The following is a 14057-nucleotide window of genomic DNA, read 5'->3' on the forward strand; positions in this document are numbered from 1 at the left end:
AAACAAAACAGGGCAGAAGGTAGTTGATTTGAAGTGAAGGTTCAGCTCCCCCTGAGAGGTTAATGAGAGTTCTCCATTTAATCCTGTAGAAAGTTGTAAGAATATTATTTACTTTGTTTAATATGCAAGCATGAAATAAGGAGCTTACAGGTGAATAGATGTTTTGGTACAGTCTGTAGGATAAATGGAATGGGAACCAACTTACGCATTCATCTTGCAATAAATGTTGTAATTGTATTCTTCTTAAAGGCAAACCTAAGTTTTGCTTTGTTTTTAGCACTGTTATGAGCCACCACTGAGAGATTTGACTCTGCTATGAAGACGCCTATCAGTCATTCTGTGGGCAAATAACCTCTTGGGATGCTTAATATTCATTATAAGGAATTTGGGAGTTCCTGTAGGGTGTAAAGGGTCATATTATATTTTGGTCATTTAATATGAACTTGCCATGCTTGACACTTCAAAGTTTGGAGAAGTTGTACTTCATGGTGGTTTCTCTCTTCATAGGTTAAATTTTCTCCAGAAGGTAAGGCATTGAAGAGCTGCACTCTTACTTATTTGCTACAGGTTCCTTCTCTAACTTACGAGTTTCTTTGTACTTTTCTCTTCTCTCTGAGTTGACGGTAAGGTTTGTTCAAAACGCTCACATTCTGCAACTGTGTGTGTACCTTCCCTCTGAACACTGGAGGAGGCCCAAATCAACCTTCTGGGTATGTAACTCCTCATACTCCTCCTCTGTCTCTCCCCACACACTGTAACAAGTAGAGCTGACATCTTTCAGCAGCACCTTCATCTGATCCATCCAGAGCTCACTCCTGGATCAAACACTGGCTAGACAAGTCTGTAAGCACTCAGCAAAAATGTAGGTCAGAGCAGTGTCCCCCACTAACACAGTGACTTCCTGAGGTGAACTTGGACCTCTTCTCCTCTCCCCCACGCAACCCAGTCTCAAGTATATGTGCACAATAGTGGAAATAGATGCTATGAAAGAACTTTAGTATGGGCCGTTACTGAGATTATGATTTCATCTCCTGGCCATGTGAGACTGTTTGTGGACTGTTTGTGCCCATATCCCACCCAGAGCTGCTGTGGCTTCCTCTCACGTCATGCAGTTGACATTTCAGTCAGGTTTCATCCCTAACTGCATCTGGAGGAATGATATGGGTCTCTGTCTTTCTCTTGCAGATGTCAGGGGAGTCTTGATTCAGAAATAGTGGTGTCATTGGATTCATCACTTTGTTATTTATTTCCCTAACAGATCACTGGGACTAACAATATGAATTTGTATTCTGTTAAAGGGTTTGTTTCAAAGAAAATATTCTCTAGTATAGGTTGTTCTTCACAGACTCACGATTTTCAACCTTCTTACTTATTCCTTTTCAAGGATGCTGCTATTTCACATCAATAACTGACACCTTTATTTCAGAGCACAAAATAGAATTACACTCCAGCCCTGACAATATAATAAATCAGGAGGGATAAAATACATATTAGTGAAGTTCACATAGTTGGTTTGTCCCAGCTGACCTATAGATATAAAGGCATGATTAAAGTTTTTTTTAGACTACATCTTCTCAGTTGTGACATAAGATTTAGCTCTGACTCAAAGATTTGACCTTTGCTGCTTTTCTCTGCTTACCTTGATTCTTTGGAATTATTGTTATTCCCTTGAAGCCTTTCTGCCAGTATGGAATTAACACTCTGTTGTGACAAAATATTGTCTATTTGGCAGAAGAATGAAGCCATCTAGAATTCAATCAGGTTAGACAGTGTCATGGTGCACATCCTGAGTGAATCATTTCTACCCAGCTTTTTTAATCAAAGAAATCTTGGCCATATAACCTGGAAGAGTAATGCTGGATAGTCACATAGCTGTCTACAATTAAAGTTTAGGCACATCGGGGGGTTTTTTATGAATTACGATGGAAAGGATGCCTGCCAGAGCACTTAATCTTTCAGAAGGGTAGCAGAAATAAAATCTCAAAGCCGCAGGTTTATTTAGAGTATGAAAAAATTTATTAACCTTCTTGGAAGTGTTTTTACTGAAGAAGTTCCTTGTGGTTCACCATATTGGTAAAAACAAGCATAAATAAAGGAAGGTAGAAAAACATGAGCTGAATACTCCTGAGGAAAACAATCTGTGGTATTTATGATTACTGGGGATGAGATTATAAGATGAGGGAAATGCATACAGTTTTACTGAATTCAGGGGATCTATCCAGATTCGTTGTATCTAAGTGCATGACCCAAACCAGCTGTTTGGGAAGAAGCAGTTATTGAAACTATGTGTGCTTTTCATGATGTAGTAATAGGACTTTTGTTGCTTTTAATGGAGTTTCCATTATTTTCAATTCTACGTTTAATTTTTTTTAATGTAGTTGTTATGTGTCTACTGGTTTCATCATTACTAAATCCATGTGTTCTCCTTGAAACTAAATCCAGATAAGTTCCACACCATTTCCCCCTAGCCTTTGCATTTATATTATACACTAGAAGAATTTAAGCTAATGTAATAGTGTCAAATTGAGATGTATTTCACAGCGCACTTTTCCTCTGATGACGAATGGGCTAATGTAATCAGCAATTATTTTTTGTGTGACCTTTACAAATCAAATTGTTATTTCCTTGCTTTTCATTTGAATTTTGCTCCCAGTGGTGCAGGACTGCTGCAGCTAGTATAAAACATAATTTATTGATAGAATCACATTATAATAGTCTCAAAAAACATACATACTGTATGTTTTAATGAAAAGATTCGAAGAAATGTATAAGCTGGCCAAGGTTAAATTTATGGTGTTAATTCACAGAGGAGTTTCCAGGCTCACCATAGAGAGGTTCTGGAGCAGCTGCAGATTAGTGGGAGTGGACCTTGCCTACGATAAATCCCGTGTTAGTCATGGAATTACAACAGAGAGTTGCAATAGCGCTAAGGATCCAGTCTGGTGTCTGCAGAGGGTCCTCTTACCAAATGTTCCAGATTTACACCTACTGGGTGAATAAACACCACAGTTTAATGCCCTCCCAGTAAAGGCAGTTGTGAATACTTTGTCATAACTGCCTGGTTCTCGTGGGATCTAGAGAGCATTCGTTCACAAAAGGCATCCAGTGAATAACAGTGTGTGAAGTTGATGACTGAATGATGATCTCTACCCATTAAACTTATTTCCATTATGTTACTGCATTCCTTATGCCCACAGACTTCTTCTGAACAACTTAGCCTTTTTTATAAATGACATAGAAGAATCTCACCCACTCCCCCATTTTTTTTTTTAAATATAAATAACCAGGGAAAAAAAAGGTATGCAACCCTAACTAAAATTCATGATTCATTTACTTTGAGTTAAGGAAACCTTTTGGAAATAGGATGTTCTCTCACTTATTCAGTGACTCAACTCATAGTGCCTCAATAAAAACTGTAGGAACATCCTTCTGAAAAGCTAAATGTGTTAAAAGTAACTGAGTGTCAGTAAATATAAATTATTAACTCAGTGGTTGAGGTATACATACATACACACATATTTTGATGGAAGATACAAATCCAGAACAGAAACATGTAGGATCATACCATTTATTTTGGTTCCTGTGTTGGTCACATGAAATTTGCTGGGTTTTTTCTGGTACTTTTCAAATTTCCTTTTATTCACAGTAAGTTTGCTGTAGGAAAAGGAGGCCAGGATGAAGAGCAGTAATTTTAAAAATCATAACAGGAAAGAAAGAATTAAAGCTTCCTCTATTCTCACATCATCACAGTAGTTGTGTTGTGATGTGTTTAATTCCAAAATTTCACTTCCTTGGAGAAGTACAAAAGGGAGAGATTCAGTAAAATGTTTAATGTTCAGTTTCAGTTCTGTTTCATGGAAAATATATCTAAACATTGAGAACAGAGAGAAATGTACATAGAAACAAAATGTATATGTTTTATATATATATATATGTATGTACGTCCATCCACTTTTTAATATGACATACACTTAGATGTCCACATAGCATATTTACTCAGAGAAGTTGTGGAACCCTCTTCTGTGGTTGTCCAAAGAAGTTGTGGATGCCCCATCATGGGAAGGGCTCAAGGTCAGGTCAAATGGGCTTTGAGCAACCTGATCTAGTGAAAGGTGTCTTTACCCATAGCAAGGGGGTGGGAAGAGATGATCTCCAAATGTCCCTTTCAACCCAAACCATTTTATGATTTTACATTGGAAAGGGAACCAACAGGAAAAGAGCATCTCCTCAAAAGCAAATAGGTCAGCTTCTGGCATGGTGGATGATGTCCATGATAAACGAAGTGAGGGCTGAATGAAACATGGAAATAGCAGTTCTCATTGCTGCAGAACAAATACCTGCGTAAAACCACCGTGGTTTCATTTGCAGTTTTGGGGATCTATTGTACTGATTCTTCCCTGCAAGCCTGTTACGGCTTGTAATTTTGTGACAAACCAGAACACTGATCTCCTGAATTTGGATAATTGTTTGATAGTTAGCAGTGGGATCCTTCTAGCTCAGGAATGTGTCTTTCTGAGCACTACGTGGACTTACTGCAGCATGTGCTTACATTTCTACTGCAGATACAGGACTTGGTTCCTTGGTTGGTTTGGTGGGTTTTGAAGTCAAAGAAAATATGCACATTTGAGCCAATAAGATTGATTTTGTATTTGGACATGATTTATGAATGACTGCTTTTTACCCATCCGGCTCTTATCTCTCAGATTCTTTCCTAATATGAACCAATACAATGAAAGAAAAAGACATTGTTGGTTTAAAATTAGGCTGCCACCAAAAGCCTATACATTGAAGCAAATATTTAGGTTTGCTATTCTCCTAAGTGGTTTTCTGAGGGATCACAACTATATAACTCAAGCACAAAAACATGTAATTACAAATAAATATTTAAAGTGTTTTGCTAATTATTCCTCATCTGCTATTTTTGTGACTGTATTAGCCTTATTCTATCTCACTGTTTTAGTTAAAAAAGTCAGAGATCTCTGCACTGACTGAGAATAGATACAGTTGGCAAATATGACAAGTTTGTCCTTTGCATTGCTGAGTTCTGATTAGCTCTTAATTTATGAAACCCCACCACAGATGGCCTCTTGCTAAATTTTAAAGCACTTCCATGTTTCAGAACCAAGCTGTCTTTCAGCAAGTCACTTTTGTCAAAGCCTTGGTGTTCCTTCAAGACATTGTCAACGAGTCCTAAGAGAATGTACAAACTGCGAATGCCCTGGTCTGTTCTGTACCATGTATTTGAATCTCTGGATTTTGTTTAAATGAAGCGAAGAAATGTGTATTTTTTCTGCTTAGGAATAAGTTACAGCAGGACTATTATTAGACAGAAGAAGTAAGTGTGCCTTAGATGGTGATTAAGAGTTGTGTTCTTCTTCTTTAAATGACTAACCTGGAGTGAGAGGTTGGATGTCTTTTGAAAACTTAAACCTGTTTCACCTGAACATGTTTAACTAGTTAATAAGAAACATCAAAAAAGACAAAACCCTGAGGTCAACTATCATTTTTTTGTAAAGCCATTCGATGATGTTTAAATTTGTTTTTTGGGTCTGTCTATAACATAAGTTTAATAACCTAGCTCAAATGCAGATTTCTAATTTTCAATTAACATAGGAATAATTTTGTTTGCTAAAATAAAATAAATGAATGAATGAAAAGTCTGAACCATGAAATGTTCTAGGTAGCACTTTTTAAAATTCCAAATTTCAAAAAATCATGTGGCAACTGTATAGCTCAAGCTTTAAGTATTAACTTTTAACCTTTGACCTTACAGATTTTAACCAATGAAATGTCTCTTTAAACTTTAAAGGAAACAATGATAACGAGCGCCTGGCGATTGCTAGACAGCGAATTCCATATCGACTTGGTCGAGTAGTTGATGAATGGCTACTCGACAAAGGTAAAAAACATTGATTAAAACTTCAAATAAAAAAATAATTTGAACATAACCAAGTAGTGCTTCATTGTAACACTAATAAACATAAAAAATAAATTTCAGTAAAACTAAATTAAAACAAATTTTAAAAAGTAAAATATAGAGTAATATTTGCATACCTTGTATAATAATTTCTATACATTTCTAGAAGTACCAGCTGTTTAATAATCTTACCCTGTTAACTTAAGGTTAAAGGGACTGTTAAATATAATCCACTAACTCAATCTATGAAGGTACTCATAGCAAACATTAACCAAAAATTATAAATCATTCATAGATTATATTCCATGTTCCAGCATCTAAATTATTAACTAAAAATATCTGTAGTTATGATATCTTCATCATGGTCCTGAAAAAAATTTGTTTAAACTGTAGGTATCTTAAATAGTGGGCAATATGAATTGCCAATCAAAATGAAGTCCCTTTAACGTTTGCAACCTTCTAAGGGGATTTTGGAACAAACACTAATTAAAACAGAACTTTAAAGTTGTGTGCATGCTTTTTGTGAGCAGAAACCAATCTGCTAAAGTGACTATTCTATTTACTAAGAGTGGTACTGTTGCTGAGGATTTCTCTGTTTAATGGAAATGTGCCATGATTTCTCCATCGGTATGTGTATCATTTCTGAAGCCGCTTTTACATCTAAAATCTTTTATTTTAATTGATAGCCTTGCTGAAAGCCAATCAGACATCTATTTTTGAATCTGCCTCTGAGATACTCAGGGTGAACCATGTGTTTCTTTTCAGTGTGTATGTTGAAGGGAAATAAACATTTAAATACGAAAAGGAAATATTTAATTAAAAATGTAAATATTCACATATATAGAGATGCAACAGATTACTGCATAAATTCTTTAAAATTCACTTGACCTAGTGACTTCTTGGCATATATATAAACTTTGTGTGTATATACATATTCGTATATGTCTATACATACATAAACTCACTTGTACATAAAGCTATAGGCTCTATGCTGCATTGCGTGGAAAAAATCCAAACTTTTAAATGTTGGCAGACTTGAAGAAAACGTTATCTTAAGGAATTAGAAAACCTGGCATTCTTAAAACACACCAAAAGGTTAACACTGCTTTCAGGTAAAAGGGAGAGGGGTATATCTTGTAGTGCCAAACACATTTGCAAATATATTTGATTGGCCTTTTAGCAAAAAACATATAGATCCCAAAACGTCGTAAATTAAGAAAAATGCAAATGCTCTCAAATTTTATGCATTTCATGGACACCTCATTAAAAAGCAATGAATTATGAGTCAAATCCTTTTCTTATAGTTTATTGCTCTCATTTTTCACCCCATGACAATCTGTTATCACTCGTGTAGAGTATAGCGTTCACAGTCAACATTTTTGCATGTATATAATATTATCTTCACAGGGCGTCAGCTCACAATCTTCAATAGCCAAGCAACCATAAAAATTGGAGGCAAGGAACGCGGCCACCCTTTCCAAGGCCAGCTCTCTGGTCTTTACTACAATGGCTTGAAAGTTCTGAATATGGCGGCAGAAAATGATGCCAACATCGTGATAGAAGGAAATGTGAGACTTGTTGGTGAAGTGCCTTCCTCTATGACAACCGAGTCCACAGCCACCGCAATGCAGTCGGAGATGTCCACGTCAGTCATGGAAACAACCACCACCTTGGCCACAAGCACCGCTAGAAGAGGAAAGGCTCCGACCAAAGAACCCATTGGTCAGGTTAGTTGGCTTCCTCGCCTTTTGCCAATATCCTCACACCTCTGAGCGTGGCTTCCTTTGTCTCATTCCCTCTGCAGATGAAATTGCTCCTGTTAAAGAAATGCATGAGTTACAGTTGAAAGTTCTGTACCATACGTGGCTCATGGATGTGATGTTCATCAGCATTTAGAGGGAAAGTAAGGACTTTGCTGTTCTTCTAAATTAGGCAAACTTTCCAGTTCAGATTGTTCTGGTGCTGAGTTATATTGCTCTGTCATCCATCTTCATAGTGGTGCATATTTTTAAATACCCTTTCTTCCTTTGATGGCTTACATCGATTATTTTCAGTGTAGGAATGCAGGATGTCTGGAATTAGAGATAATTAAATGAAGTGGTGACTTTATCCTTGAGATAGAGAAAAGAAACCCAGTTTTAAGAGAGAACAGGAAGGAGGTGTGAAGACAAAAAGTTGCAAGAGTCTGGAAAAGAGGGAATTAGAACTTTCTCTAGTCCCATGATTGATCATCTTCTCTGGCAGTATTCCTCACAAGAAGCAGTGGCAGCAGAGGGAATTAAGAACACTCTGCACCATGAGAGACTCAGGCTCAAAGTCATAGGCTGTTTACTGTTTGAAGTTATTTGTATCTCATGAATTTGGTGATATATTTAGTTGCTTTCAGGTTTTGTCAGGATCTCTGTATAATATGCAGGGGAATTTAATTATTGGGAAAAGGAGGGGAGAAAAACAGGTGAGTGAATTAAGTACCTTCATCTCGTGGATATCCTGAGTAACAGCAGTCAGACATTGGGCTTTAAGAACCTAAAACTTGTCAAGACGTTCCTGTGATGGGAAAGATTCTTTCATATTTATTCTTTCTTAAAAAAAAATGAAACAAAACGAACAAAAAACCCTCAACCAAACCAAGAAACACAGGTAGACTGCTAAAAGCTTTTCTTATGTTCATTTGGTTCACATGCTTGTTTGTGTGCCCACTGGGCCATCAAGCCATGACAGCTACACTCCTGAGATCCAGAAGTAGGACAAAGAACACAGAAAGCATCATGACCTGTAGGGAGGGACAGGATGCGTTGAATGAGGTTCATTTTCTCAAGAATGAAGCACAGTAGACAGAGGCTGAGGTCAGGTTGCCTGTTTTCTGTGTAAAAACTCAAGTCACAGACTGAATATGATTGGGGCATCAAACTTGACACTTCAGCTTTTCTGTCTGTAGTATCTCTGTATGCTTTATACTATGGACCAAAAACTACAGTAAAGTAAAAATTGTTATTTAAAAATCTTGAAGCAGTACACTTCACTTAGAAATGAGCCTTAAAAAGAAAAGCATTTTGACTTGCAGGTTGACAGAGGGTTTAATAATTATTGTAGTAGGTTACAGAGTTTTACTAAATAGCAATACACTTTCTTTGTTACTAATTCTGTTTTAAATAGTATCTTGCACTCTATTATCCAGCTAGTCTGACCCTCGGTATTTTGCAGCAGCAAAATGTAAGGCTTCATCAAATTTACCAAAGGGAAGGTCTGCCTCTAAAAGTGTAGAACACCCTCCCAGTGTGGAAGAATTTGGGCTCAATTAATGTTACTAAATTAAAATTAAACAATGTTAAGCTGTTCTGTCAGTTCCCAGCATACTGTTGGCCTCTGCCAACAATTTTGGAGGAAAAATGTCACAGGGGCCATTCTCAGTTGGCACCTTGCATGAGCTGTAGGCAGCAGGAGTTTACTGGTGTAATTGCTCTGCCAGTTGGCCTCAGTTTCTGGGAGTATTCCCTACTATAATTTGCACACTATTTTCATGTTTAGCCACTAAGACTTTTCTTTTTGAGGTGTTCCAATGGGATATTTTTGAAATAAAATTTTCATAAGCTAACAGCTATGGTGAGGTGTAAATTTTTCTGAGGCGGGGAAACCGTTAGGGCAAAATGATCTTCCAAAGCTGATCTGTTTCTAGACTGTGGTGCCTGAAATAAAATGTGGCCCTTATTGATTCTGTCAGAACATCCACTCAATTTTTTAGAGAACCTCACTGCCACTGGGGCTGAGTGGCCTCGATGCAGTTGTGCCATTTCCTCCTTCCTCTCTGGCTGAAGTGGCTATGCCAAAATAACGGGAGCTCTTTGATACCTCACCATGAGGAGCACCCAGAGGTACAGAACATCTCTCCAACCCAAGTTCTGAGGGTGAAGGTTTTGATCAGCCTCTGTCACCTGTTAGCTGGGGTGGAACAAGGACTTCATGCATCCAATGGGACACAATGCCGATTTATGGGCCTGAAATCAGCATTTGTGAGGAAAGCATTCCATGGTGACATCACTGCAGCACTTGGGATAACCTGAGTGTATAAATGAGCCCTTCTTGACTTCATCTGTGTCTGAATGTCCTCTCTGGTAGAATCTCTGTGTGTCATTTTATACACTTAATTTGTCAGGGACTGCACTGGAACACAGTTTGGCATCAGGCCTATGATTTGATTTCGAGAGATTTATAACATCCCAAAGTCAGAGCTGAAATTCGTCTGCAGGATGCTATACTATTCATGCAACAAAGACCTAGGAAGCTACTGAATCCCCTTAGGGACATAATTTCTTCTCTTCATTCATACCTGGTTCTTATTCTACCTGCATGAAATAATTTCTGAGCTTGTGACCCATAGGACTCCCATGGGTCTGTCCTGCAGGGTGCTGAGTATTCACTTTCCATCTTGATGTCCCTGGAGATGAAGGCAGTCACCATCTCACGAAAAAAACCACCTTTAATTTCTTCATTCTCTTTCATTTTTGTCCTTTACTTTTTTTTTTTCTGATTTTTGCTCATATTTAACCTCTGCAAGAGCATCAACTACACTGACATATGGTAATGCACAAGAAGAAAAGTTACCTCTCCAGCATTAATTAAGTTATTGAAGAAAATATGCAGCTGAACAGCAATTGCTAATGAAAAAACCCTACATTACTACAAACCAGTGCATGGCTGAAATAGAATAGAAGCAAATGATCTAATCAGTCAGAGATTGTTTGCTCCATTTGCAGAGGTATTGAATTAAATTAAAGATTGCAATACTTAAAGGAGATCATTTAAATCTCTATTTATAGGAAAGGTTCTTTTAAAAAACCTACAATGTTTAATTGTAGGTTCCTCCTATCTGCTTCCTCACAGATATTAGCAAAAGCAATATATGATGCAAGATACACATGGGACTTCCAGAAAGTATATTGAATACTGTTGTGCATGATTGTAGATGAAGGAGGTCTTAGTGCTTCCGAGAAAGAAACGCTTATTTGCTAGAGACTCTAAATGAAGACTTTCCCAGCTTGGAAATATTTTAACAATGGATGTTTTGGTGATGAGAGACATCTTAATTATTGCACTTGGAAATGTAAATTTTTCAAAGGGGGAGAAAGGTACTCAAAGCTTATTGAATGTCAATAGTAGGTGAATGCCTCATTTTCCTTAGTGTCTTAAATCCTCCCCCCTACTCATCCTTTGATTATAATGGCATTCAAGCTGTCAGCCTCCATGCACGGCACTGTGTAAACACAGAGGAAGTGAAAGTGCCTGCCTCCAATATCTCACAGAATTAACAAAAGGTATCAGGTAAGGAGGGGGGGAAAAAGAGGAAATCAGGAGGTGGGAGGAAGAGGGAAATAAAGCAAGGATTGTGTTGTTTCAGTGTTGACAAATGTGCAGATTTGCAGCCATTGTGGGAGGGACACTTTACTGCCCTGTAGTTTTTTATCCAGTCTTTTCAGACAGCTGTAGGATTACCACAGAGGTACAGCAGACTCTGGAGCAGGCAATTTAAGGACTTGGCTGCCTGGCCAAGTAATTGGTGCAAAATTGGCACCAGCTGGTTGGTCAGTGAGATTTTTCCTCTGCTTCTCACTTTGCCATTGAGACCTGGGGGAATCCCTGGCCACTGGCATGGGAGCTGAGGATTGCAGGATTTGTTCCCTCCACACTGCATGGGAGGAGGCTCAACATTTTGCATACCTTTATGAGCATGGAAAGAAATCCCCCAGGTTAATTTTTGTGAGAACAGGACTTGTGTTAAATGAAAATAGGTGTTGCTGACTTTTGGGGAGCCATAAGAATGCACTTGGACTCAGAAATCATGAATTTGATCCAAGAATATCAACTTTTTATGAGGTTATTCAGCAAAATGATACAGTTAAGTTCTTCCTTCTTTTTTTCTTTTATTTTTAACACTTTTTAAAAATCTAATTTTCAAGTTTTTCTATTCAGTCATGAAGGTGATAAACATCTTTGAAAATAAAGATTCACATGTTGTAGAGCTCCAGGAGCTGAAATGTTAAGCTAAACACTGAGTACTGCAAGGCTTGCAATAAAAATTGCAAGAGTTGGCAGAAGCCTGAAAGGCTTCAAAAGGACTTAGAGAATGGATTTTGCTTGAATTAGGAAAGCCCAATCAGGCCTTTAGTGTCTCTTTGGCACGGCTTTGTGAGTCCATATTAGCTGGAAATCATAAATGAAGTGATAGTAAATCAAGAATAATATGCTCATTTTTCATCCCTTTCTAAGGATTTGATTATGACAGCCTATCCACAGAGCAGCCTCTACTCGCATGCACTGGAAACTCCTTCTGAAAATTGTGTGCAAAATAGCTTTTTTTATTTTCCATAACGTATTCTGGCAGTCCTCTTTGTTCTCGTCAGGGTGGGTTCTTATCAATAGCACTAAGCCACTTAGCCAGCAATTGCTATATACTGTGAGATGATTGCATGTTTGGGAACAATAGGCACTGATTTTTGGTCAGGCAGAACTAAGTCAATGAACTGAAATTTGGTCAGTTGCCTTCGAGGGCATACATCAGGTGAAGGGTATGTTTCCCTACCTATACTGGAGCAGCAGATTTAAATGGCATTCATTGTAGCAGGGACAATGACAGGCTTGGCTCAGAGACTTCACCTGCCAGATAAAAACAAGCACTGGAAAAAACCAGGGGTGTTATCCATGGAAAGAGTTCAATTTTAAGAGTGGTAGTTGAATACATAACCTCTAGCCAAATGTGAACATGTTTTGTGGAGGCACAGTAATCATTAAATGTATGCAGATAATATTGATAGGAGGATGAGTTTTTTCCACCCATTTTGGTTTAAAATTATGCCTGCATGGATTGCAAAGTCCTATTCCTAAGGCATTGTATAATAAGAATACATAATATAATATAAGAATACAGGCATTGTATTCTTCCCGTGTATCCGCACTGGATGGTCACACCAACTTCTCCACAGTTCATCAGCCCCAGTAAGCAAAGCTCTTTGCCAGGGCTCTGATAAATCACAAAGATTTGACTCAACAGATGCTCACTAGTGTAAAGTGAATCCCACAGCTTCCAGCATCCCAGTGCTCAGCACCCATACATGTCCCATAGATGACAAATCCTGGGAAGCTTGAGTGTTTGGGACAAATCTCATTTGCAGTAGGATCTCTGTGCAAAATGATAGTTGTGAAGGGCACGTGTTTCAGTTGCAGGTTGAGAGAAATTTATCTAAGTGCGTGAAACCCATGCACTTTTCTTTGCGGGGTTTTTTGTTGTTGTTGTTTAAAATATCATATTAAGAATTTTAAGTTTCTTCTAGTGATTTTTGATAATTTGATTAATTGTTTTAAAACAATTATCAACATCACTGACATTCAAGATCTCTAAAACATTGAAAAGCGGACACAGTGAACATTAAACTTCTCTATCTTTGTTTTAATATTTGCTACCTGATCACATTTGACTTTCCCATTCTTCTGCAAAATATTTACATATTGAATATTGGCTCTTCAGCTGGAGTACTGAAGTTGTATAAATAGGATGGCTTTAGAAAGTCAGTATTCAGTACAATTGCCTCTTGAACTGGCTCATTGGTTTGTTGTTTCCAAGTATTACTTAGATGATCTCATGGTTGTCTGCCTCTTAATAAATATTGCATCCCTTGACCAAGTCAGTCAAATCTGGCTTCAGCATAAAGACTTCAAGGATATTAAGCTCCCAGAAAAGCTAAATTTCATCTGTTCTGGTGTCCGTCCTGGTCTTCTGTTGCATATTGCAGAGCCAGGTCTTCCTCTGCTTTGTGTTTTAAAAGCAAAGATGAAAAACAAAGTGTATGTGTGTGCTTAGGACGAGCTTCTCAAAAGTTCCTCAGACTCATTAATGTTTCTATATTCCATCAAAGTTTTTGAAAATCTTATCCTAGGACACTTTTATATATAAATACTCTAACAGTATCCTTAATTGTGCCAAGCTCAGGGATAAGACTTACTGTTAGTTGTTGTCGTTGGCATTTGTTGGAAAGATTCATAGAGGCAATTTGGAGCATAGTGGAGCACCGAAGGCAAATCCTAACCAGATGCATGGAAAACTACAGGCCCAAAAACAACTGGACATGATCAGCAATGCTACTTCATT

At 37.7% G+C, this 14057-nt stretch overlaps 1 protein-coding gene across 12 annotated transcripts in view; it reads left to right on the forward strand.

Moving 5' to 3' along the window:
• NRXN1 (neurexin 1) overlaps positions 1 to 14057 on the forward strand; it is a 672391-nt gene that overhangs the window by 569260 nt on the left and 89074 nt on the right. For 10 of the 12 annotated variants that reach the window (XM_008630366.1, XM_017730095.1, XM_008630367.1 and 7 more), the window contains 2 exons: positions 5810 to 5899; positions 7325 to 7644. In XM_008630366.1, coding sequence (XP_008628588.1) covers positions 5810 to 5899; positions 7325 to 7644 — 410 coding nt within the window. The remainder of the gene's footprint in view (positions 1 to 5809; positions 5900 to 7324; positions 7645 to 14057) is intronic. The other 2 variants (XM_017730093.1, XM_017730094.1) reach the window with 1 other exon arrangement.

This window comes from Corvus brachyrhynchos, unplaced genomic scaffold (genome assembly GCF_000691975.1).
Source record: "Corvus brachyrhynchos isolate BGI_N302 unplaced genomic scaffold, ASM69197v1 scaffold101, whole genome shotgun sequence".
In the NCBI taxonomy this organism is placed as follows: Eukaryota; Metazoa; Chordata; class Aves; order Passeriformes; family Corvidae; genus Corvus; species Corvus brachyrhynchos.